We start from the raw sequence: 24,741 nt of genomic DNA, 5'->3' as shown, positions 1-24,741 counted from the left end.
CACAGTTTTGCATACTAGAATGATGATTTGAATGACAGATTGTTTCCTTTCTCCCCTGCAGGTATATATCATAAATGTAACATGGTCAGACTCAAGTTGCCAGACAATCTACCGCAGATACAGCAAGTTCTTTGACCTACAGGTAATGGAATAATTTTACTCATGGCTATAGAGATGGTATGCATGATATTGATTTCCTACGTTGTCTAATGGTGCCACCCAATAAAACATGCCTTATATGTTTATTGCCTTCTGAGGGTGTGGCAGATTTTACATTATGAGAGAAATCACAGTCAAAAGTATTTAGAAGATGAAGTGGTTCTGGGCTTAAGAAGAGATAAGTTGAACTGGTGTTCATTGAGGAAGATCTTGGTTTATTGTGCTGCTCCGTTGGTCTTCCCTGGTGGGCGGTACACGTAGCCCCCCCCCAACACAATGCATCCCCAAAAAATCGTTTGTCAGGTGAGTGTTTGCATAATGAGCTGACGATTACCATTATTTCCTATGAAAACATATCTACTCCTTACTCCCCTGCCTCCTGCCTTGAGTTCCTCCTAAAATGGCTGCAGCCCACCAGCAAAAGAGAGACAAAGGAAATACTGACTTGCCCAATCTCTTCCGCTCTCTGATTTGTCAAATTACTCTCCCCCCTCCAACTCTCCATGGTTTCTGCCTGAAAATAGGTGCTGTTGACCAGCAATGCACAACAAGTAAGGAAGTGGGCAAACTTTGGCTGTTCAGATATCGGAATCAGTTGTGCGTCTAGTGAGGTTTGGGCATAATTATTTGTGTTCAGATAAATGAATTTGCGGATAATGAGTGGGTGGATAGCAGGAGCTGCCCGTATTTAGTTTCTTCCTGTACTTTTGGACAAGGTGTCCAGAGTGTGCCTTCAGCCAATTTCTAGAAGTTGTTTCTCTTAGACTTTGCCTTCCTAGTTGTGATTCTGCTGACATTTTATCATTGTAATGTTCTGCCTCTTCTCATTAACTTCCCCACAGTTTCTCTTCCTTGAACAATGTGCACTGAAGTAATTTCTTAGTCATCTCCAACACACTCAAGATCCTTGGCGTTCATCAGCTTCAAGCCATCAGCTTATGCACTTTATATCTCCTAAACCAGAACCTTTTCATCCCGAGGGTCATCAGTCCCTTCAAGGGTCATGTGCCAGTGGCAGGCAGGGCCAAAGGCAAAAGTGGGGGGAGCAATGAATGCAATTTTTTACCTCTGTACAGTAGGCTACTTTCTGTGCACATTCACACACACCTCTCTATCCTTCATTCAGATAAGCAAGAAGCACAATCAGATTTCAATGGTATATTCAGCCAGTCAAAATGCTTAGGTGCAAAGCAGGGTCAGTGAGGAGTGTAGCATAGGGAGAGTTCTGAGGGCCAAACAGATCTCTGCCTAGAGGGCCACATCCAGCCCTGAGGGTCCCCACCCCTGTCCTGACTGCGCTAGCCAGAAACTGAAAGGCAACTCTGGAGAACTGAGCAGCCGCAACATGAGTCCCCAATTCCTTGTATTCTAATTTTTCAAAGATGATTGGAGTAATGCTTCTGTTTGCTCAGTGTTGTTGTTGTTGTTTCTATACAACCCATTCCTTAAATTGTAGTTACCGGTATATCAGGAAACAATTTCCTGCCACGAAGCAGAAATATTCAGTGGTCCCATTTCATATAGCTGGGAGAACAACCAGCCTTGGAAGCCCCTCTCAATAGATACAGGCTTGCCTTCATATCCGCCACATCATTCATGTGAAAGGGAACAATTGCCACTGGTGAAATCTGTAGCGATATGTCCTAATCAGGTCACTGTGGCTATTTCTTTCTGTGGAAACAGGAAATAACTAAGATGTGACTCATGAGAAAGAAGTGATGTAGTACTGGTAGTATACAGTTGGTAAGATTACAGTTTGGAGGAAGCTTTGATCTCTGTCAAAAGCCTGTGGTAAAGGGATGTGCCTGTTCATAATTCAGACTGCTGTAGTTTGCAAGTGTTTCTATAGTTAGATGAGCGCATCAAAGGCATATCAAGATAGACAGTGTTCATCATGCTGTGCTTGCAAGGAGTGAATTTATATGGCCTCAGATTTTGAAAACTGAGAAGGCTCTGTTCTTTCAGAGCCCATCTATGGATGTCCATTTGAAAGCAGCTGTCCAATGTTGGGAACCAAGGAACTCCCACGAACGTCTCAGCAGGAACAGCTCCATCCAGCATCTTCTCCCATAAATGTGTGCTGCCTTTCCCCTGGCCAGTTTTATGACCCCAGAATTATATCTTGTATGCCTTCTGTGAATTATAGAAAGGCTGAGAGGGCAAGTCCATCTCTGCATTTCTTCCTGTTGGCACTCATTGGCTGAAGTGGTCAGTTGAATATGGAGAAGAAAAACCAAGGCCACAGATTGGGAATCCTTCTCAGTCCAAGTGCTGCATTCTCATCTGGGTAACTTTCCAGGGGCCACATGTCAGTGGTAGCTGGGGCCAGAGGCAAGAGGGAGCAATGGATGTAAATTTTTATCTGTATACAGTAGACTAGTTTCTACACATACTCGCACACCTCTTTCTATACTCCATCCAGGCAAGCAAGAAACATTAGCAGAAGTCAAGGACATGTTCCAGTTAGGCAAAACCCCCCAAAGATGGTGCAAAGCAGAGCCAGGGATGGGAGAGGGGCTGTAACTGGGGAGGGGTGTGGCCTGAGGAGAGTCCTGAGGATGAGATACAGAGGGCTGGTGGGCCACATTTGCCCCCTTAGGCCTGAAGTTCCTCACCCCTGACCCGAAGCCATTGGATTCCTCTGCATCTTGTTGGTAGTACTTCAAAACTGATAACAGCAACGTTTAGAAAATAATTTGCCTCTGCAGTTCAGTGCTTAGTTCCAAGCACTTTCTTTCCGTTTAAACAAAAACAAAAAACTTGTCTGTATTCTTGTAAGTCTCCCGGACTTTCCTGTTAGGTTTGAAAAGTTCCCATCAAGCTAAAGTTATCAATGGGGTTAGTGTGTTGGACAGGAAATGATGTCTCCAATCAGGGGAGAAGGAGTCTTGAAAGGTCCCATTGATAAGTGGGAGAGGAGGGGGACCCAACCACCAGTGGAAAGTGTCTGCCAAACAACATGCATCCTTCTCCCATTCCCATTTGGAAACAGCAGCCCCTCAGCCCCCCTTCATAGTCACCCTTTTATTTTTATCCTTTTGTCCCTGGGCACTTTTGTCCTCTAGGTTAATGAAAAAGACACTGGCAACCAAAGACCTGCAACATTCCTGCAAGAGCTTAACGTCTACACGTTTGACAACTATTAGAGACGCATGCATTTAAATGTGTCTATTTAAAGCACTTTTATTCCAGCTTTCCACAATGGTTCAAGGCGGCTCACAACATTACTGAAAATATATGTGCAAAAAGTACAATAGATTTAATACCACTCCAAAAACTCAATGAACAGGCAAAATGTCTTCTTGGTGTGCAGGTAGTATCCAAAGGACATTGCATAGTCTGCAGTTTTCCTTACTACTTGGTAGGTATTGAGGGATAGGGTTAATGCCCAGGAGGCGTGTCGGCGGAAGGAGCACCATCTGGCTGCATCTTTCAAAATAAATTCTGTAGGGCCTTTTAAATTTAAGTCCCTGTAAAGCAATATTCCCAGAGGTGCAAACATTAGCGTATATACTTACCTTTCCAATGTCTGCAGAACGATGGTCTTACAAAGATAGGATTCTTTCTGCTCTGCACTTCCCTTATGTGGAGGAAAAAGGCAGGATCTGTGGCTTTCTGTCTATGCCTAGACTGTCTGCTTTCTTCTGCTTTCTTCTCTCCATCTGCTCCCTTAAAACTCTTTGTGACAGATGTGGTAGAATGAGCTTTCTCTGTTCATCCTGTATTTTGTTGAACCCATTTACCTGAAAAGCCTGCAGATGCCCCAAACAGGTAGCCTTTCGAAAAACTGGCTCATCAGACCTATTTCAGGATGCTGAAATCCCAAATGTCTGGATGCTGGGATCCCAAATGTGATGCTCGTGGGCATCTCTTCATGCCTGCCGAGACCCCCTGCCCCACCCAGTGTCTTTCTTTATAAAAATAAGAAAAAAAAATATTTTTGGGGGTGTGTGTGGATGCATTGCCTGTTTCTTTGTGGGGAAGTGTGGTCTCCTTTTTTTGTCTGTGTTTTATTTCCTTGGGGTGTGTAGGTGTGTTGCCTGCTGCTTTGGGGGACGTTCGGAGCATTACCCCATTTTCACTTGTGGAATTGGTATTTGGGTAGTGCCCAAAGCAGTTTCTTAGATTTCCAGATGTGCCTCCAGGCTCAAGAATGTTTAGGACCCCTGCTTTAATTGGTGGTTTATGTTTAGCTGCTTCTGTTCTTATGGCTGATTTTTAGATTAATGTTTATCAACCCACTATGTCTCTTATATGAAATATACTAAAAAAATAGAATAACAGGTTGGACCCAAATGAGAAGACTAGGTCCAAATGTGTCTTTCTGCTGCACAGTCTTTGACAGATAGAAGAACTACTGTCATTGGTGAAGGGGCAACCTTGGCTCCAACCTCCTAATGTAAGTGCACTTACGGCAATGTTATTTCTTCTTCACAGCTCCATTGGCTTGCTGGATTTGCATTTTATGAACTGTATCTAATGACTCACTGGAGTGGGTTTTAATGAACCCATTGCATACATACTCACAGCAAAATGCAGAATGAAATATTTAGGGGAAGAGACCAGTGTGAAGATGAGCTATCCAGTTTTCAGGAGTTTGGAAGTCATCCCTTGCACTTGTTAGTGGCCTTTCCATACCAGTGGTTCTGCTTGCATGGTGATTTAGAATGTAATAGGTTAATATGCACACTGGGCCTCTGCTGAATTTGACTCTCGCATGCGGTGTCTTTCTATGCCAGGCAGTGCAGGGTGTGGCCTTCTACATAAGTTTTAGATGGTCATTATACTCTGGATATTCAATCACTGCAAGACACTGAGACACGTGTGTTTGTTTTACTGTCAGTAGATTGCATCATGATTTCCCATGCTAGATTTGGCTGTGTCCCATTTCCGTGGGAGCTGCATCCGTTATGTTGGGTAGATTTCAAATGGCCTGGAGAGAGGGGTGGTTGGGAAAGCTAGCAGAAGAGATCAAATAGCAGTGTGAGAGGAAAAGCCTGGAAAGACATCATGTGTATTTGGATGCCTTGCTAGAGCTTTTCCACCAGTGCTTTGGCCTTCGATTCTCATGGCTTCCCCTTGGGTGTACCAGTGTAGGTCAAGGGAATGGCACTGGAGTAGTTCCTGTAATCAACATTGGGGTGAAAGGGAGGCAACAGGAAGGGAGCTCCCCTCTTCACTGGAGAAATGAATGGAGCAGCACTCCATTGGGGAAGCCCCACTTTGCACGGACAGCCTGTGGTTTGGCTGAGAGGCGGCACATGCCCGTCAATGAACACTGTGTGTGTGTGTGTGTGCTGTGTGGCATAGTGGTTAGAGAGTTGGGCTAGGGCTGGGGAAACCCTGGCTCAAGTCCCCATTCAGCCATAAATCTCACCAGGTGAGCCCAGTCACGTTCTCTCAGCCTCATCTACCCCAAAGGGACATCATGAGCCTAAGGATGTTGGGGGGAGAAAGAACTCTGTACGCTACCTTGAGCTTTTTGGAGAGAGAACAGGATGCACATGTCACAAATAAACTAGATGTGACAATAAATGTTTGTCAAACAGCAACTGCCAGGAAGGGAAGGGGTCAGGATTGGGACCATGCCATGTGGGGAATGGGGTTAAGCCTTTGCCCTTTTCTACAGTCCCAATTTGGGCAGGGACTTGAAGCTGCATTTAGCCTTGGGAGGGAAGTTTTAGTCTGAGTACTGAAACAAAACATGGTTTAATGAAGTATTCTACTACAATGCTATCTGTAGTAGGTAGCATATTTGGCACCTTGAGTTCCTAATAGGAGAGTTGTTCCAGCCCCATGGTCATTTTGTCTGCCCCTTTCGGAACACTTTAAAACTCTACAGTATCCTTTTTCAGATGTTGCGACCAGAACGGAACACAATCCTCCAAGTGTGACTTTACCATATATTTTGATATTGGTAGTTTGGTTTTCAATCCCTTTCTTAATTATCTCTAACATGTAATTCATCCCTCTCAGAAGTGCCACGCAGTATGTCAACATTTTTATTGAACTCTCAACCATAACTCCAGGATCTCTTTCCTGGTCGGTCACTGCCACTTTAAACGCCATAAGCTTATGTTATGAAGCTAGGATTTTATTTTTATTTTTTTGCACCACTTCAAACTAGCTTACATTGAATCCCATGTGCTGTTTTACTGCCTGTTCACTGAGCTTTGATATAGCAGATTGAAGAATCATTTTAGGGGCATTTTAGTCAAAGGTTTCCATCAGCCAGTAGGCAGCTGCTCTGTGTATGGAATGAAGTTGCCTCCTCTGCCAGCCTGACTTTCTACAAGAATGTTACGTAGGCAGAAAATTGAAATGTAACCATGCAGCACATTATCCCATGTTGACATTTTGACCACAAAGAGTAATCTGAAGTATCAGAATATTGCAAAGGCAAGTAAATGAACAGCTTTCTGTTGCACATTCTGTCTGTGTATCAGTTTGCGGAGAGCGGCCTTTTTGATTCCGCCTGCTGTTCCGAGTGGATTTTCTTTAAAGTGGCAAAGAGAGTCGTTCACTTACAGCCTCTTAGAATGTTTGGAAAATAAAGAATTTTACAGGGTGTCAGGAGGGGTTAAAGTGCTGCAGGGATTTTTGGAGGGTGAATATGAAACTTTGCAAACTTTGCATGTTGCTCCTAAGATTGTCTTGATTATTTATAGAGCTCCGATGAACAGCTGAGTGCTGAATGACATATTAAACAAAAAAATGTTACCATAAAACCTATAATTGCTTGCTATAATGCTGTACTTCCTTCCAAGTCAGCTTGAAGCATTGCTGTCATGGCACCAGACGCTTGCTGGTCGTTGTTATGCAATGCCCTCGTTATAAACATCCACATTCTAGTTACAGAAAACCTTAACGTTGCAATTAAAAGTTTACATAGCACTTTCAAAAGTGTTTTACCGTGTTAATCTTTATTGACGTGGCAACCTTGCAAGACAGAGCAGTATTCTCATTTTATATAAGGGGGACTGCCACTGAAAGATCCTGCAAAGCTGTGGATGTGGTGAGATTTGAGCCCAGGTGTCCTCTGCCCCCCCCTTTTCTTCTGCCCTTTGACCACATTCGCTGCCTGGGACTCAAAGCCAGGGGTTGGGAACCTGTGGCCTTCCATATGTTATTATTATTTATTAAATTTGCATACTGCCCCTCATTCAAAGATCCCAGGGCGGTTCACAACAGAAAAATACAAAATGAGAATACAAAATACATCATAAAACAAAACAGCATGGCAAATCTTGTTGTCACATAGATTTTGTTCTCAGGCTTTGCTTCCTTCCATCTTTTTCTCCAGAAGAGTTGGTGTCAGTTTTAATATTAGTGTGCTAACCTTTTGACCCCATGTTGGCGACATCGTAAGCTTTTTCTCAGAATGTCTTCAATGGCCATGAGTAATAACCTTTTAAGTTTCTTTCTTTAAACCAGCAGTCCTAACATACTATTTATTTCTGCACTCCACTGCTATATACAGTTTCAAACTGTGTTCCAGAACACCCTGGGGCTTTTTGGAGATTTAGTGCAGGTCTCCCAAGATTTGTCATGGAAAACAATCAACCCTAAAAGATAGCTTACCCGTCACTTGCTACTCAGCTTCCACTGCAGGAGAATACTAGGGATGTTCTTGAGAAGGGAGCATATACCTACATTTGCAATCAATTCTGAGGACTGATTTAGACTGGCAAGGTTCTGAAATGGTACTACAGTGGTACCTCGGGTTACAAACACTTTGGGTTACAGACTCCGCTAACCTGGAAGTAGTACCTTGGGTTAAGAACTTTACCTCAGGATGAGAAAAGAAATTGCACCGCGGCGGCAGCGGGAGGCCTCACTAGCTAAAGTGGTACCTTAGGTTAAGAACGGTTTCAGGTTAAGAACGGACCTCCGGAATGAATTAAGTTCGTAACCAAAGGTACCACTGTATATGGTTGGCAGTAATTTTTTTCCAGGAGGGAAAGGATTCACATTTCTGACACCCCCACCACACTCTCATTTGGGTCCTTCCACCATCCCTGAGTGGAAGGCAGACAATAAATAAATTGCATCTGTCCAGCTGGTGGTGTGGTATGAGATCCATTGCGGGGATGCGGGGGAATCTAGTTCAGTCAGGAAAGAACCGCAGGCTTGTGGAACATCACCTGCAGCTAGGACTGGCCCTGATATTAGGCAGAATGAGGTGGCTGCCTCAGGCAGCTTTGGGGCATCATTAAAGAGCAGCAAATGGTTTATTTATTTATTATTTTTGCATTTCCTGCCTCGGCCTTGGGGACTGTGTCTATTGCCTTGGGGATTGGGGATGCTGTTTGCCACACTGCCTCTGATGGCAAAGTGCCTGGGGCCAGCCCTGCACACAACTCTTCATTTCACTCTTCTTGTGGGCCTGTGGCCTGATACTCCAAGAACCCGAGAAGACGCTGGGACCAGAAGTTGAACTACAGCATGCCTGGAGGTGCACACAGACGCAGCTAATAGAAGAAAGCTGAGGGCCTACCCTTCTGCAATTCTCTTATCTTCCACAGGGAAATATTGCTATATGCAGGGCAATAAGGGTTGCTTAAGCATATACATAGAACAGGGAGGCCAGATATCAAAGAAGACTGGGGATTTTTTTTGGACTTTTTAATATGTGTGTAGAAGAAGGAATTTTGCATTACAAACTACACCTTTTGAAACTGCTTAGAGGACTTTAGTTTGAGTAAGCAGTGTATAAATTTTGTTGGATAAATAAATAAGCATTTTCTTTTGCATAGCTATTAAAGGCACAGGAGCCCCACCCTGATCTGCATCTGACCATTCTAACACAGAAGCAGGAGTAGGAACAAGCTTTGCTTTCACCCACTTTCTACATTCAATCCTTAACTAATACATATACCTGGTTCCAGAGTGAAAGGTGATTGCCACTCCCCGCACCATGCTCTGGATGGACTGTTTGCTTTATTTTATGTTGGTTGTGCAAGTTTTTCTGCTTTAAAAATGGATGCTTTGTTTTTAAAGTTTAAAATTGGCTCCGATAAGGGGGAGTTGACTTTGTGAGCGGCACAAAGGCCGACCAATCGCTGTGCACAGCCCTAGGTAAAGGTAAAGGTAGGGACGCGGGTGGCACTGTGGGTTAAAGCCTCAGCGCCTAGGACTTGCTGATCAAAAGGTCAGCGGTTTGAATCCCCGCGGCGGGGTGCGCTCCCGTCGCTCGGTCCCAGCGCTTGCCAACCTAGCAGTTCGAAAGCACCTTCAGGTGCAAGTAGATAAATAGGGATCGCTTACTAGCGGGAAGGTAAACGGCGTTCCGTGTGCTGCGCTGGCTCGCCAGATGCAGCTTGTCACGCTGGCCACGTGACCCGGAAGTGTCTGCGGACAGCGCTGGCTTCCGGCCTTTAGAGTGAGATGAGCGCACAACCCTAGAGTCTGTCAAGACTGGCTCCGATAAGGGGGAGTTGACTTTGTGAGTGGCACAAAGGCCGACCAATCACTGTGCACAGCCCTACTTTGAAATAAATCCTTCTGACTGACACAAAGGCCAGCCAATCAGTTTCTGTGCATGTGGTCATGAGCTGATCCAGGCAAGATCATATATGTGGTGCAACTATGGTGAATGTGCTTCTGCAGTGGCTTTAGCACTGAACTTTCCCAAGTGTGTCACACTTGGGCTAAAGAAACTCCCTTTACTGCTAGGTCTATAGACCGGGGGGGTGGGGGGACTAAGCATTTAATGGCAGAGGGGAAGAATGAGCCAATTAATGCCAGAAGCAAAAAGGGGCTTATCTTAACTGGTTTAATTGTTTGTTTTAAATACTGGTTTTCCTTGAGATATTCTAGCAGTACCTTAGATTACCACCCCACCCTGGGAACACATCATTATCTCTGATGCATAAAGCCCAACTGTTTATCATTCCTGTTTCCACCATTGTTTTAAACATTCTCCTTTGGAAAACAGTCTATCTTGTTTCCAGTTTTTGTTTTTTGAGCAAACTCTACCAAACAAACAAAAGCAAGGTCTGTAGGAGGAAATTGTCTACCATACTGCAACAGAATAGCAAATATATTTGCCCGGAGTCTCACTGGTAGCTGTGGTACTTGGTTTTTGTCAAAGGCTTTAGTGCAATACATAAGTCAGGCATTGTCCTGACACTTGACATGCCACCAAAGCTCCCTTTTTGAAGAGTGGGGTGGGTGCAATTCTGTGCTTGTTTGGTGTCCTGAGCGACAGGACTGGGAAAGCAAGTGGGCACTCTTCTAGGTGAGCTGAGCTTGTTGAGTCTGTTTGTGCCAGTGCACCGAAGGAAGCAGTGTCAAAGGAGCGGACTCACTGTCTGATCCAGTCCTAGGTTCCTCCGTGGGCAGGGGTGGCTCTTCTGTGGCAGGAGTTGTGCTGGAGTCTGCTGTGACATAACATTTGGGGTATTGGGTAGCATTGTGATAGGTTGTTCTTTTAGCATTCTGCTGAGCCCCTCCCCTGAATTTTGGTTGGCACTTCCCAACCTCCTGAGCTCCTCCCACTTCAACCCACCAAGACGCTTCCACAGGACTCCTGGCATAATGGAGAAAACCCTTTATTTTCCCCACTGGCCACTAATGAAATTCTCTCTGGACTAGCAAGCTGCAAGCACTTCTGTTCTCTCCATTTATCTGTTACTCAAAACAGATGCTGAGTCCCAGTAGTGGCTGAGCATGTGAGGAGGAATCCCCGGGCTTTGTACATAGCATACATTCAAAACACATGAGTTCCCCCAAAGAATCCTGGGAGTTGTAGTTTATCCCTCATAGAGCTTAGTTCTCAGTACACTTAACAAACTACATGGGGGGGGAGTGTCATGGTATGTATGCACCCTGGTTCCAACGTCCTTTCAGTCTTAGATTGCTTTCAGCAAGCTACTAGGTCTCAGACCAAGCCCTGGTCCATTATTTGCAAGTATAGTGGTACCTCAGGTTAAGTACTTAATTTGTTCCGGAGGTCCGTACTTAACCTGAAACTGTTCTTAACCTGAAGCACCACTTTAGCCAATGGGGCCTCCCGCTGCTGCCGCACCACCGGAGCACAATTTCTGTTCTCATCCTGAAGCAAAGTTCTTAACCTGAGGTACTATTTCTGGGTTAGTGGAGTCTGCAACCTGAAGCGTATGTAACTTGAAGCGTATGTAACCCAAGGTACCATTGTATTTGTATTCATGGATGACCTGAAGCCCCAGTTGGATCCAGTGGAACTTCTCTCCCAGGTCAAATAGCAGCTGGGAGAGAATCTTAAGCACGACTGTGTTGGGAGAAATTGTTATCCACCACTACCCCAAGCTTGATAGTTCGAAGCCTCATCAGGATAGCACAGAGAGAGGTGTTCCTTCAAATGTCTGAGTCCTAGCCAACATGGAGTTTGTAAATCAAATTCCAGTTGTATTATGGAGCAGTTAGAGGCTTTGGACCCCAAGGATTCCTGAAGTGTGGGGCCAATCATATTAGTCTGTTTTCTTCTGCTGTCAGACTCCTCTCTTGAATGGGTAATCCTGGGCATGTTTACCTGGGATCAAGTCCCAGTGAGTCTTGTTCCTGGGTATAAAATTACAACCTAAACACAGTTACCCCCATAACAGGAGGAAGGAAAGAACAATCATATTGGTATTGCAGAACAACTGGAAACATTATCAAATCCTAGAAGGTATCGTACCCCTTTTAAAAGTAGGGCATTTAAATCTTACATTCTAGCAATTGTCAAGGGTTTTGAATTGTGTTTCAGTCATCTGTTGCAAAAAGAGCTACCCTTGTGGCTTGTTATGCTTGAGAAGATGATTAGCAGGTTTCAAGGAATTCTATACTCTCCTCCACCTCCCAAAACTCTAGCTACTTGACAAGCACATTAATAAAGCACTCTTAGGCTACCTGATGGCTATCCGTTTAGCTTCAAGGTAGTGAAGGTGGCAATTGCCCTTGAGAGAGTACCAAGGATGTAAAGATCAAGCACAAAAAGAGGTGTAGCAGTGAGATGAAACTGGAATTGACACCCACCTTGCTGCTACATACCAGAACTGGGAAGAGAGGCAGTGGAAAGCGCCATGCAAACACAGTGGGAGAAGTCCCAGGTTGTGAGTTTGCATTGTGCTGTTGTTGCTGCTTTGTCCCTTCCCTTCTCCATGCAGTGACAACAACATGGGCATCTGGAGATCAAGTGAGCACTGCTGCCCCAGCCTACTATCTGTTATGGCCAACTAGGCATACCTCCCCATGTCTAGTGAAAGAGCGCAACATGCTTACTTTTGCAAAACTTAAGAGTGCCTCCAGACTGTCACTGTTCTAAGGGAAGGATTCAAGCACACACTAGAATTTTAGGTTTGCACAATGAAAGTGGGACAAAAGGCTCTGCTGCCCTAGCGCAACAAATCATCTTTTTAAAACCTGAATTTTTGCAGTTTAGAAAGTGACAGGAAAATGCATTGAAAAGTGTAGGCTGTAACCTAACTGCTGCATTAGCTTGTGCAGGCGTATCAGGATGAGTAAATGTGTGGTCTGGAGGGGGCCTTCATTCACCCTCCCTGCTTGTCTTGTGACCATTGGGAGAACAGTGGGTAGCTTTCCCAAACAGTTATACATTATGCTGCTTCATTGTAAGGCTGACCCTAAATAAAATGTTACCACTCCTCACTGACACCTGCAGATTTCTGGAGACAGATGAGCACTGGATATGTCTATTCCAACGAAACTTTAAAAGCTGAAATTCTCACGAGTTTTTATAATGGTTTACTAGTCCTGGAAAAATTAAATTTGCAGGCCAGGTGCTGCTTTCTATACACTGAAAAGAGAGGCCAAGATTGGAGATATACAATCATGCTGAAGCTCAGGGGTGCAAATTATGCTTGATTGCTTGATTGCACTCTTAGGGTCTCTGGATTTACACTTTAGAATGTTGGTCTGGAAAACCCATCTTCTAGAGTGATAGACTGTGTAGGGAAGCCAAGATCTGGTCCCGTAGGAAATGCAGGGGAGCTCTAGGAGGGGCTGAAATAAAAACTGTAAATTGGTTCAGATTTCAAGCAAGAAAGCAGCACATAAAGAACAAATCTGTCTGGGACGTGCAGTTTCTGCATTAGGGAGGGTGTAGCAAGTTCCATTATTAGATACTGCTATCTAAGGTTTTGAGATAAGGCAGCTTAATTTGGGTGCCTTGGCAGATAGAAGTTCGGGTAATCTTGTAGATAAGAGAATCAGGAGACATTCAAGCAGGATGTTGAAGTGATGCCCCCAATGCACAAGAGACCCTACACCTACAGAGAGCCCTGGTTGTGCCCTGAAAGTTCACAGCTGTTCTCACTGTGAGCATTCCAAAGACAAAAGGGGCCAATGCAGAGAAGGAGCACTCTGCCCTGTGGGGGAGCACTCTTGAAGAGTACTGCTTTTTGGCAGCCTCTGTACAGGAGATGCAACATTCAAATCAGCACACACCCCACCTCACATTTGAAAGATGGAAATTGCATGGGCGCAGCCAGGATTTATGTTGGGGGGGCAGGTGTCAGGGGGAGCAGGCTTCATGTTATGGGGGCAGAACCTCAGTTGGTTAAGTATTTTTATTTACTTGGTTTAGGGGGGCAGCTGCCCCCTGCTCCCCACTTCGCTATGCCCATGGAAAATAGAGTGGTTCTGGACAGTAGTGCAACTTAGCCAGCCAAGAGAGAAGAGCTGGCAGCAACAACCAATGACTCAGTTATGAGGCTGGATGAGACGGAAAGGCAAGTAGATTATGCAATAGGAAGTGATGGGTGACTTTCAGCATTAGGCTGTTGGTTCCTTTAGACTTCGGAATGACAGAAAAACCAGTGCCACAATGTTTTCCTTCTACTTGAAGGTTATGGATTGATTACACTGCCTTATACTGAGCCAACTCGTTGGTACATTTAGTTTATCACTGTCTACTCTCTGAGCGGTTGACTCCTGGGGCTTGGGCAGATGTTTTTCCAGCCCTGGTGCCTGTTATCCTTTAACTCCAAATGTTGTTGGACTACATTTCCTGCCATTGCCACGTTGGCTGGTGTTGATGGGACTTGGAATCCAGTAAACAACATCTGGAGGGCCACAGATTCCCCACCCCTGCTTTAATTGGAGAATGAACCCAATGCTGCCTGCATGGATAGCATGTACTTTACTACTGTAGCTCCCTGGACAGAGTTGGGTAGGGCACCACTGCACTCCCAGCTTCCAAACACAGCAGGTCACTGTTGCTTACCAGAGGGTGAGGAGTGAGGCACAGGGAGCTCCTGGCTGTGCAGGTACATAATGGCAAGAGCTTCGAATTGGCTCTGCCATACTGCACAGCCCTGAGCTCCCTGCACCTCCTTCTCTGCCTCCAGTAAATTTTAGTGGTGTGCTGTGTTTGGAAGCCAGGAGATCAGTGGTACGCCACCCATGTCACCACATGAGCCACTACTGCTCTACAGCTGAGCTGTAGCCACATGCCTCAAGAATGTAGGAACTGTTTAGGGCTGTGTATACAGCATACATTTAAAGCAAACTTAACATGACTTGCCCCAAAGAATCCTGGGAACTGTAGTGCACCCCTAACAGCGCTACAGTTCCCAGCAACCTTGACCACAAAGTTACAGTTCCCAGGATTCTTTGCCGTAAGTCATGTGCTTTAAATGTATGGTGTGTACACCACCTTAGTCATGATCTAGTATTACCTTTGTTGTTTTTAAGATGGAAATTCAAGTGACCACTTTTCTCTGCATGAAGATACATGGATGGAGAAAGCTTCATCAGTTATATTTCTGCTTGTCAGGCAGGTGTCAAAGGCAGGTAGAACAATAGTACTTTGTCAGTTCTCACTGGGCACAATGGCATTACAATTACATTCAAGGTCAGAAAAATATCACAATTCAGGGTGTATGTTTTTTTAAAGATGACAACACAAGTTGTGTTAGAATGCAACAGTTTTGCAGTAAAATTGTCTGGATTCTCTTAAATAAATGAGTGAAAGAATGATGTCAAATCCTGGATATAGCTATTAAGGGAGCAGCCTTGGAGACAAGTGTTTTGCAGCATGAGACCTTGAAGAAGGATCCACATAAAAAGAACTCTGCATATGAAGGTTGCTGGAAAGTGTAGTTTTTGGCTCATGCTCCATCTTCAGATCAGAGCAAGATGCTGCCACGGAAGGCCTCATTAGCAAATCTTTACATATTGATGAGGAAGTATTTTTAGCACTGGGCAAAAGCTGCATAGAATCTTCAGACTTTAAAATGTGATTTTGTTTATGGCTATTATTTTCAGGGCTGTTCTGTCTTCCAGTATAATCACTGGCAGATGAGTTTTACCTAAACATCAAGTTTTGAGTAAGAATAAAAGGTTGTGCCTGGACGATTGCATTTTAAAATCTGGGTTGCTCTAGAGGCTTGTTGGTAGTCAAATAATAAACTCATTTGTATGTGGAGAGCATTTGGTTCACTGCACTAAAATATTCCACATTTTGCAACTAGATAAAGTGCTAAAGTTTTGAAGGTATATTCCTCTGTCTTGCATGATACAGTAACAGGTGGCTGTAATTTTAGTGATGTACCCTTAAATAGATCCTAAATCAGGGGTAGCCAATGTGGTAATCTCCAACATGCTGCTTGGCTACAATTTCCATCAACCCTGACCATTGGACAGGGTGGCTGGGACTAGAGTCCAGCAACTTCTGGAGAGCACCACTTTGGCTTATTCCTGCTCTAAATACTGTGCATTGTATCAGACATGTACTTCTGGAATGAACAGGACAAACTCCAGTATGGGGCTTAAACATATTCCAGGGGTGTGGAATCTGCAGTCCTCTGGGTGTTGCTGCATTTCAACTCCCATCACTCTAGGGCTGATGAAGTCCAACAACATCTGGAGAGCCACAGGTTCCCCCATCCCTGACATCTTGAGAATGGATTTGTCACTTTGTACTCGAAGCGATGCTGTGAGGACCTACATGTGGAAATATTAGGTGGAAACAGAAATTTTCCCCTAGTTGATATGTCAGTGCAGTCCTAGGTCTATACAATCCAAATGTACAGACAACCGATTCCCGTGAAACATTTGCACTTGTAGACTCTCATGCAGTCTCTTTTCAAAATCCAATCAGTGAACAACGCATAGGGTTATTTTGGAAGAGGCCCAAAGGCTAATTACATCAGATGGGAAATGAATGTATGTAGTTAGTGACCACAGGATGATGGTGCCAGCCAGGGAATTACGATGATGTATTAACTCCTTCACAGAGTAGTAAAAGAGCAAAACACACACCCCAAGCCTCAATCGCAAGCCCCTCTGCTCAGCTAACTACTGTGTGCGCTCAGTTATTTATGGTACCAGAAAATGGCATGGCGCTCTCGCCCACAGCCCTAAAACACAATTCTGCTTTTGTACCGTGAATGCAGTCATTCACTTTTAGGAAGGGTGCAGAGAACGAGATGAGAAGTGCCTGTTGTGCTCACATCCCTTGGCTTGCGATGAGAGACGCTCTTTGCTTTCAGAAATATCCAGCATAAGGTTATGGGGAGTTTATTTACATTATTGTATATAAGTGCCGCTGGGAAATTGCCCCAACAAGACTGGAAAAATTACAGATGGACCTGTCAGTTGCAATTCGTCCCCACCTCTTTTAATTTTAAGGTCACATTTTCCAACAAGGCTTGCATGTGCCATGTTTCTTCAAGCTGCCGGGTAGCAACGTCTCATTTTGAAGCCTTTTCCAGGGTTTTGAGAGTGCCTGCATGACTTGATGTAACTGTGGGTGGGGAATAAACATGCAGATGGGTGTGGGGTGTAAAAGGTTCTCAACCTCCAAACATTCTCAATTGAAAACATTTTCATCCATCGTAGGAACATAGGAAACTGCCATAGACTGAGTCAGACCATTGGTCCATCTATCTCAGTATTGTCTACGCCAACCTTGGGTCGTAGAATCATAGAATTGTAGTATTGGGAGAGACCCCAATGGTCATCTAGTCCAACATCTGCCATTCAGGAATCTCAACTAAAGTATCCATGACAGAAAGCCATCCAACAACCTCTGGCCATGTTGGCTTGGTCATGTACACAGAATGGAAGATGACAGGATCCCCAAGGATGTGCTCTACGGGGAGCTGACTTCAGGCACATGGCCCATTGGCAGACCAACTCTGTGTTACAAAGATGTCTGCAAACGTGGCATGAAAACTGGCAACATCAACCCCACTGTGTGGGAATCCCTTGGGGACAATTGTGATGCCTGGAGATAGTCAGGTTCTGTTTCCACAGCAGTGACCAGAGAAGGAATGACTGCTGGGAGGAGCACAAAGATAGGAACGCCATGGTGCACCTGTAGCAGCAAAACAGGACCCCTTCATCTGCCCCATCTGCAGTAAAATATGTCTCTCCTGTATCAGTCTCTACAGCCACAGCAGGCACTGTAACTCTTCGGTGGTTTGACTTTACCCCTAAAGATGCACTCTTCCACTGTCTCCTGAGACAGACAGATGCAAACAACAACAACAACAGATAGGCTGGCTCAATGACTCTTGGCTGTGCAAAGGTCATTTACAAAAACTCTGTACTCTCTCTTGCACCCTAAATCTGTTCTGAGTTCCTCCTCAACTCTCCAGAACAGCAGGAGAGGAGAGGGTGGGCAAGTTAGGTTGCACAAGTGGAATCATTTCACTAGTGGATGTACTTCATTGGATATTGACCATTGTGTTTGTTGTCAGGATGGAATATTGGACCAACTGCAGTTCTTGTGCGTGTGAGACACCAGGCAGTGTTTTTGCTGCAAGAAGAGGGTGACACTCCTCCTCTTAGCTCATTGTCCTCCAGGAGCTGGAGAAGGGAGAACTAATAGTGAAATAGCAGATGGCTACTCAACAGTGACAGTGTGGCTGATAGGGCTGTACAGCATCCTGCCTGAAACAGAGCCTCCCCAAGTCAGCAGATTTGCCTTGGCCCTTAATCAAGAGCAGAATGTCTGGCTAGGTATGGAGCATTCTTCTTCAAGCTGGAGCCCACAAAAAATGAAATAATGCTAGTTTGAGGTGGGCAGGTGGCCTTCTCTCTCTCTTGCTTTTCTGCCAACTTTCTGACAAAAGGGCTCTAGTTCAGTGGTACAGCATCTGCTTTGCATCTAGAAGATCCCAGGTTCAAAACCTGGTTTCTCCAGGTAGAGTTGGGAGGGACCCTCATCTGAAATCCTGGAGAATCATTTCCAGTCAGTGCAGACAACACTGAGTTAGATAGACAAATGGTCTGATTCAGAATAAGGCCGATTTGAAAGCAAAAGAAAACTAATATTCAAATAATCCAGGATGGAGTTCCACCTCCAACCCTGCTACCACCAGTCAGTATGTATAGTAGATAAAAATCCTCAGCTGTTTGGTCCCAGAGCTATACTTCTGAACGCTTTTAAGGGCTGGCTAGTTAAGAACTTGTTTGACGTTCTATCTTTGCTATATTAAACTTTATTTTCTTTGGTTTATCTGTCACTTAAATGAGGCTCTCCAAATGTCTGAGGCGATGAGCTATTGTATACTTTTTGTGCCCCCTCCTTCCAGCGCCTTAAGATTTGTAGATCAGGTTGACACCCAATTCCTGTTTTCATTCTTGATGAGGGTGTGTAGGGAAAACCAGTGTGACCTGCACAGCTACTGTCTTTGAGCTTTCCTTCAGTATATGAAGCAGAAAGTTACATCAGGGTAAACAATGTGATGAGAAGTTTTTTTGCTTGTGCGAAATAAATGAAGACAGGGAGAGATACCCTAGAAGCAACTTTATCTACTGGAAAAGGCTTCTAAATCATCCTCCATCTACTAAGAAAAAGAAAATGATGAAGGGAAAGAGATTGTTTCGCAGGGCAAAGGTGAGTCTAATAATGCCCATTCTCTCTCTGCAGTCTGTTTTTGTCTTAGCCACTTGCTGAGACAGACAAGCTCATTTCTTTCTTTTCTCTAGAACCAAGGAGGGGTCTTAGCTACTGCTTGTTTAACTTAAAATCTCAAGACAAATTGCTCTTCCTCCATACGCTCTCTCTCTCTTTTTAATTTATTGGGTTTTACAATTTTATATTCATTATAATACATATTATCTCATAAGAAAGTTATAATATTAAGAAAAAGTAAGGAAAAAGGAAAAAAGAAAATAAACAATTCCCCCCCACCGACTTCCCTCATTTTCCCCTTTTGGTTTGTTACATTACAGTGATACCTCTGGTTAAGAACTTAATTTGTTCCAGAGGTCTGTTCGAAACCTGCAACTGTTCTTAACCTGAGGTACCACTTTAGCTAATGTGGCCTCCTGCTGCTGCCGCCGCACGCTTTCTGTTCTCATCTTGAACCAAAGTTCTTAACCCAAGGTACTATTTCTGGGTTAGCGGAGTCTGTAACCTGAAGTGTCTGTAACCCGAGGTACTACTGTAATTGTTGTATTCTGCATGTATACATACTATTCCTTGTTGTTACATTGTCATCCTCCATTTTTTAAATCAATAAAGTTGTGAAAGTTTATTCAAATCCTGCTAATGAGTCCATTTCTTTTTGTTGTTTCTGCAAATAATTTGTAAAAGGTTCCCATTCCTTTTTCAAGTCACTTTCATGTAATTTGTTTGTTAACTTTGCTAATTCTGCATAGTCCATCAGTTTTTCTTGCCATTTTTCTTTCGTTGCTCTTTCTCCAGATTTCCAATTCTGAGCTATTAGGATTCTTGCCGCAGTTGTTGCATACATGAATAATTTACATTTCCCTTTCGGTAGATCTTGACCTAAAATACCTATTAAAAAGGCTTCTGGGGTTTTTTACAAATGTCATTTAAAAATGACATTTCTTCCTCCGTACTCTTGTGGCTATTTAGCGTCTGTGGAGCTCCATTGTTTACATCCACCTTTGCCTCTTCAAAGAGTTGTAAGCAGCTGGGTGGAAATATCCACCTTGCTTGGATTCAGAACCAAACATTCTTTTATTGAGTGGGATTATGAATGTTTCACATCCTTGACCAATGCAAACCTCATTAGGTTATGTATGTCTAGTTTATAACAACTTAAAGATACCCACTGTTGGTGCCTGATACTTCTGCGGTCTTTCTATCTGGCTGTTTATTCCTTTGCTGCCAAGTCCGAAGTGAATGCCTTGCTTTCTCCCCAGGAAGTTGCTGCATGTCAAATGTGGGATTTTACAGCACAATCCTATATGTATCTGCTCAGAAGTAAGCCCCATTGAGTTTGATGGGGCTTCTCAGGAAAGTGGGTGTAAGATTGCTGCCTTAGGGAGTTTGAATATGTTGTGATACTGTCCTTGGAGTGCATAAAAAGAGGGTTGGGTCTGTCTGCCACCAATATAGGTCAATATAACAAAATTAACCTTATGAAGAAATGTGCAACACGGCACAATTGCATCTACCTCTTGAGCTTCCAGTGACAAAGATGTTTCCAAGGATATACCTTGTCAGAACAAGCTCTCTAGCCATTTCCACTTCTGAGATCCACCTACATCCAGGACCTCTGGCTTGTCAGGATTCAGGTTCATTTTTGTTTGCCCTCATTTAACCCCTTCTCACCATGGGCATTAGTCCAGTATCTGCATAGCCTCACCTGATTCAGATGATACAAAGTGATACAGCTGAGTTTCATTAGTATCCTGATGACCTAACTCAGCAGCTTCATATTATTACCCGTTACCCCAATCTCTGCACAGCGGTAGCAAGATTCCAAGGATCTTGACACTTAGAATCATACAATTGTAGAGTTGGAAGGGACCCTGAGGATCATCCAGTCCAACCCCCTGCAATGCTGGAATATACAGCCATCCCAGAGCAGAATCGAACCTGCAACCTTGGCATTATCAGCACCATGCTCTAACCAACTGAGTTAACCAGGTTTGTGTTCCTTTGAAATGAGGCACGGTGTAGACTGTAATGTCTTTAATAAATAGGGTTTATTTACACATATTTGCACCTGAGTTTAGGTGGAGGGCATGCAAACCCCTAAAAAATGCACTTTGTTGCTCCCTTATAGCTTCAGCAAACTAGGGTCCAGAGCAGAAGCCGGCCATGCTCGATGGTCTGTGTGTGCTGCCTTTTCCAGCCAGTGTACATGGAGTTCTCCCTGCTTCCTCCAGATCTTTATTTTAAAAGGACACCTTTTTTCCTGTGGTGACATCATGCCCCCTCATATCCTAGCAACCTCCCCCTCACAGCTTACATCATTTGAACACTGAAATCCTAAACCTGACCTTTGTCTCTGCTCACCATCCCCTCCTTGGAGGATCACATCACATTTGTGTCAATCACCTATTACCTTCCTTTGTAGTTCATGATAGTTCTTTTCCCCAGGTGATTCCTGGCAAAGAAACTGATTCAACCTGCATTTTTTAGATTGCTAAGCTCTCACACCTGGGTGAAGACTTCATGCATTTAGTGATCTCCTGCATTTACTAGCTCTAAATTTTTTTGGGAGGGAATCTGGTACCCAGGACTTTTAGAGGAATCTGCGTCCACCTCACAAATTCATAACGATATCAATATTAAAAAGCATAGGACCTTGTAGGGTTTGTAAGCAGCTTAGAGGTTTTTCTAACGATCAAACGGTATATAAAATTTGATAAAGACACGGTGTAACAACAACAGCCACAACACTAGTTCTGGGGTCAAGTGGCTAATAAAACTACAAACCACATGCTCAGCCCCCCTTGAATGTGTGAATTTTCGGTCAACAGATCATTCAAACTCAATTTCCTTAGCATAATTGAATACTGTAGTGATTGTGAGGCACAGATGAGAAAATATAAGAAGGGGGACAGATGGGGGAGTGCCCCCCAGGGGTCTTGTATGACACAGCCTATTTGTAAAGATGCAGCACGAGCTTCTGCACTTGGTATCCTTTTCCGCTCTAATCAGTGGCAAGTTACTTTGAAGTCAAGCTCTTTGAAATTCACTCTCCCTTGTCTCAGCTCTGATTAAAAAACAACACAAAGTGTAAGGCTGATCAGGTAAGCAAGGAGAGAGGATACATTGGGTGGGGGGGGATCCAGGTAAACAAAAAGTCCAGGTAAACAATTATTTGTCAAGTGCCTAAATTTATAGTTTGTTGGGCAGGAAGGGAGTGTCTCATTTGGATCTTAGTGCAATTAGCATGCACAGCGGAGATACTGATGCAGGTGTCTTGTAGGAAAGCAAGGAGTTGTTTGTGGATCAAAGGAGAAACATAATAATAAGTGAAAATTTTCTTTAACATACATTGTGGGAGCAAAGGGCAACTTAGTTTAGAAAGCCTAACATTTTGATCTGCTGCAAGTTTGACATACTAAGATGGTGATTTGTAGCATATATTTATCATATCCTAGCCTTCCTTCAAGGAGTTAAGGACAGTGTACATAGCCTGATTTGTCCTTATTGCAAACCTGTAAAGAAGGGTAGGCTAAGGTTAGATAGAAAGCCATATTGGTCTCACGAGTCAAAATCCAACACTCTCTCCATTGTTTTATAGTCAAGATAATTAAAATAAAATAAAATAATTATACAGCACCAGCATATTTCAGCATTTGGCTCCACATGTCAACAGTATGACTGTGATGGTGACACAGTTGGAAGCCTCTCCCTGTTCTGGGCAAGTGTGAGCAATGCAAACACTGAGCTAATGATTAAAAGCAGCCAAGGGCCGTGAGGCAGGATGACACAGGCCTAACCTGAGAAGAGGACAGAGATGGAGGATGGATGCAGAAACAGCCCCAGCAGGAGAACCAGCAACTCAAGGAACTAAGTTTGAACAGGAGGCTTGTGGGAACATGCTCAGTTACTAATCTCAGTTGCCAAATGAGACAAACGCAACATACCAGGAAGATTTATAGGAAGCACTTGTTTTCTAGCCAAAAGTGTATCACTTAGAAGATGGTTAACCTGTGGAATGGGCCTTCCAAATGGTACAGGAACTGGGAGTTTGTGGTGCACCCAGAGTGGGGCAGGAGGGCCTTCTGACCTAAATGTAGAACAGATTGAGGTGAAGCTTCTGCCTGCATCTCCAGTGCTTGCTGCTTCCTGGCAATTAGCACATTAGAGGCAAAACCACACCATGGCATGGGCAGCTAATTATACATGTGCCAGGCTAGTGCATGCGGTCTCATCCTGTGCAGTGAAAGGGTGGAGAGCCGGAGGCTCGTCATCCTTCTCTGCCCGGCCCCTCCCCCTAGGCCACAGCCTCCCCATCTCTGTGTGTAAACCTCTGACCTTTGCATAGCTGGAATGGAGCCTGCTGCACAAAGGTAAGAATCATACCTGTTGCTCAACTGGCTTCTGTTTCTGGTCCTGCCTGCTGCTGACATCCTCCCTCCAGGAGGTTGCTTGTGAAGGAATGCAGACCTTGTGCCAAAAAAGATTTCCTCCTATTGGTATTAGTGTGCATGACTTGAATTGGATCCTTCTGCTTTAGAAGGTGCTGGTGGTGATTATGATGGTGATGATCATCTGTTAGTGTTCCTTCTAGAAATAAAGGCATCATAAGCTTTGAAAAGAGCATGACAAGAAAGTTGTGTTTGGAATCTCTAAAAACACCAGCAGGGCTGGGTGGAATGGTGCAGTAGTATCACTTTTGACTGCCCTTTCCTGCAAGTTATAACATTCCAAGGCTTATCTGTTGCAATTTCTGTGCTTGTGTTGTGTTCTGAAGTTGTTGCAGCTCTTTAGACAACATGCTATCCTGTTTGAATTTTCAGAAAGGGATAGCCTGCAATTACTTTGTTCCTATGGCAGTTTAATTACTAGATCATTGAGTTTTCCCTGTTCTCATAGGGCTAAATGATAGACCAGGTACAAAAGCACTTTGAATTAGGGCGGAGCCTCTCTCTCTGTGAGATAGCAGTCCAGTAGGAGAGATAGCAGCTGGGCCTTATAGAGAAAGGTGTTTCCCTCACACACACCTTGTTGTTTTTATACTGCTCTGGACAAATTAGCACCGTCAACTTTTTATTTCTGACAGGGGGTTGTAAATGAACCACTGTCTGACATGCAGAAATTTAGCAGGTGAAGCTGCTAAATTGTGCTAAAGGTTTCAGCTTGTTACATTTTAGCTTTTTTCAGTTGATTCCATCCTTCCAGGATGGGAGGATGGTGGCAATGGTGCTGGATGTGTAACTCCCATCATCCCTTGTTATTGCCCAGGCTGGCTGGAGTGGGAGTTGGAGTTCAGCAACTTCTGGAGGGCACAAGGTTCACCACATCTGCTCTTGAAGAGTTCAGGACAACATGCATGAGTTGCTGATGATGAAAAGTGAGGTCCAAGGGACATAAAATGCAGAAAAGTACAGGCAGTGAAATTACTTAACAGTGGTTGTTATTCACAGAACAGCTGCTGATGACACAGACATTGGGGCATTGGTAGGCCAATTAACACATATACGATGTGCTAAAAACCTATGTTGAGTTACTCCACAACTGATAGTGCTGAAACTCTTGATGCAATTCAGTGAATTACCAAACACCAACCATTTCATACCCTATGTTTATTTGCATTGTGAGGTAAAGGTAAAGGACAGTTACCATATTTTTTGCTCTATAAGACTCACTTTTTCCCTCCTAAAAAGTAAGGGGAAATGTGTGTGCGTCTTATGGAGCGAATGCAGGCTGCACAG

At 44.0% G+C, this 24,741-nt stretch overlaps 1 protein-coding gene across 7 annotated transcripts in view; it reads left to right on the top strand.

Annotated features, from left to right (window-relative positions):
* The window catches only part of SH3PXD2A (SH3 and PX domains 2A), a 254,016-nt gene that overhangs the window by 34,720 nt on the left and 194,555 nt on the right, over positions 1-24,741 (top strand). For 6 of the 7 annotated variants that reach the window (XM_083616497.1, XM_083616500.1, XM_083616498.1 and 3 more), the window contains one exon: positions 62-142. In XM_083616497.1, coding sequence (XP_083472623.1) covers positions 62-142 — 81 coding nt within the window. Of the gene's footprint in view, positions 1-61; positions 143-15,507; positions 18,989-24,741 lie in introns of those variants that run through there. The other variant, XM_083616502.1, reaches the window with a different exon arrangement.

The sequence above is a fragment of the Podarcis filfolensis genome, assembly GCF_964270895.1.
Source record: "Podarcis filfolensis genome assembly, chromosome: 5".
NCBI lineage: Eukaryota > Metazoa > Chordata > Lepidosauria > Squamata > Lacertidae > Podarcis > Podarcis filfolensis.
Note: the sequence above shows the minus strand (reverse complement) of the source record. Positions and strands in the feature narration are given on the sequence as shown.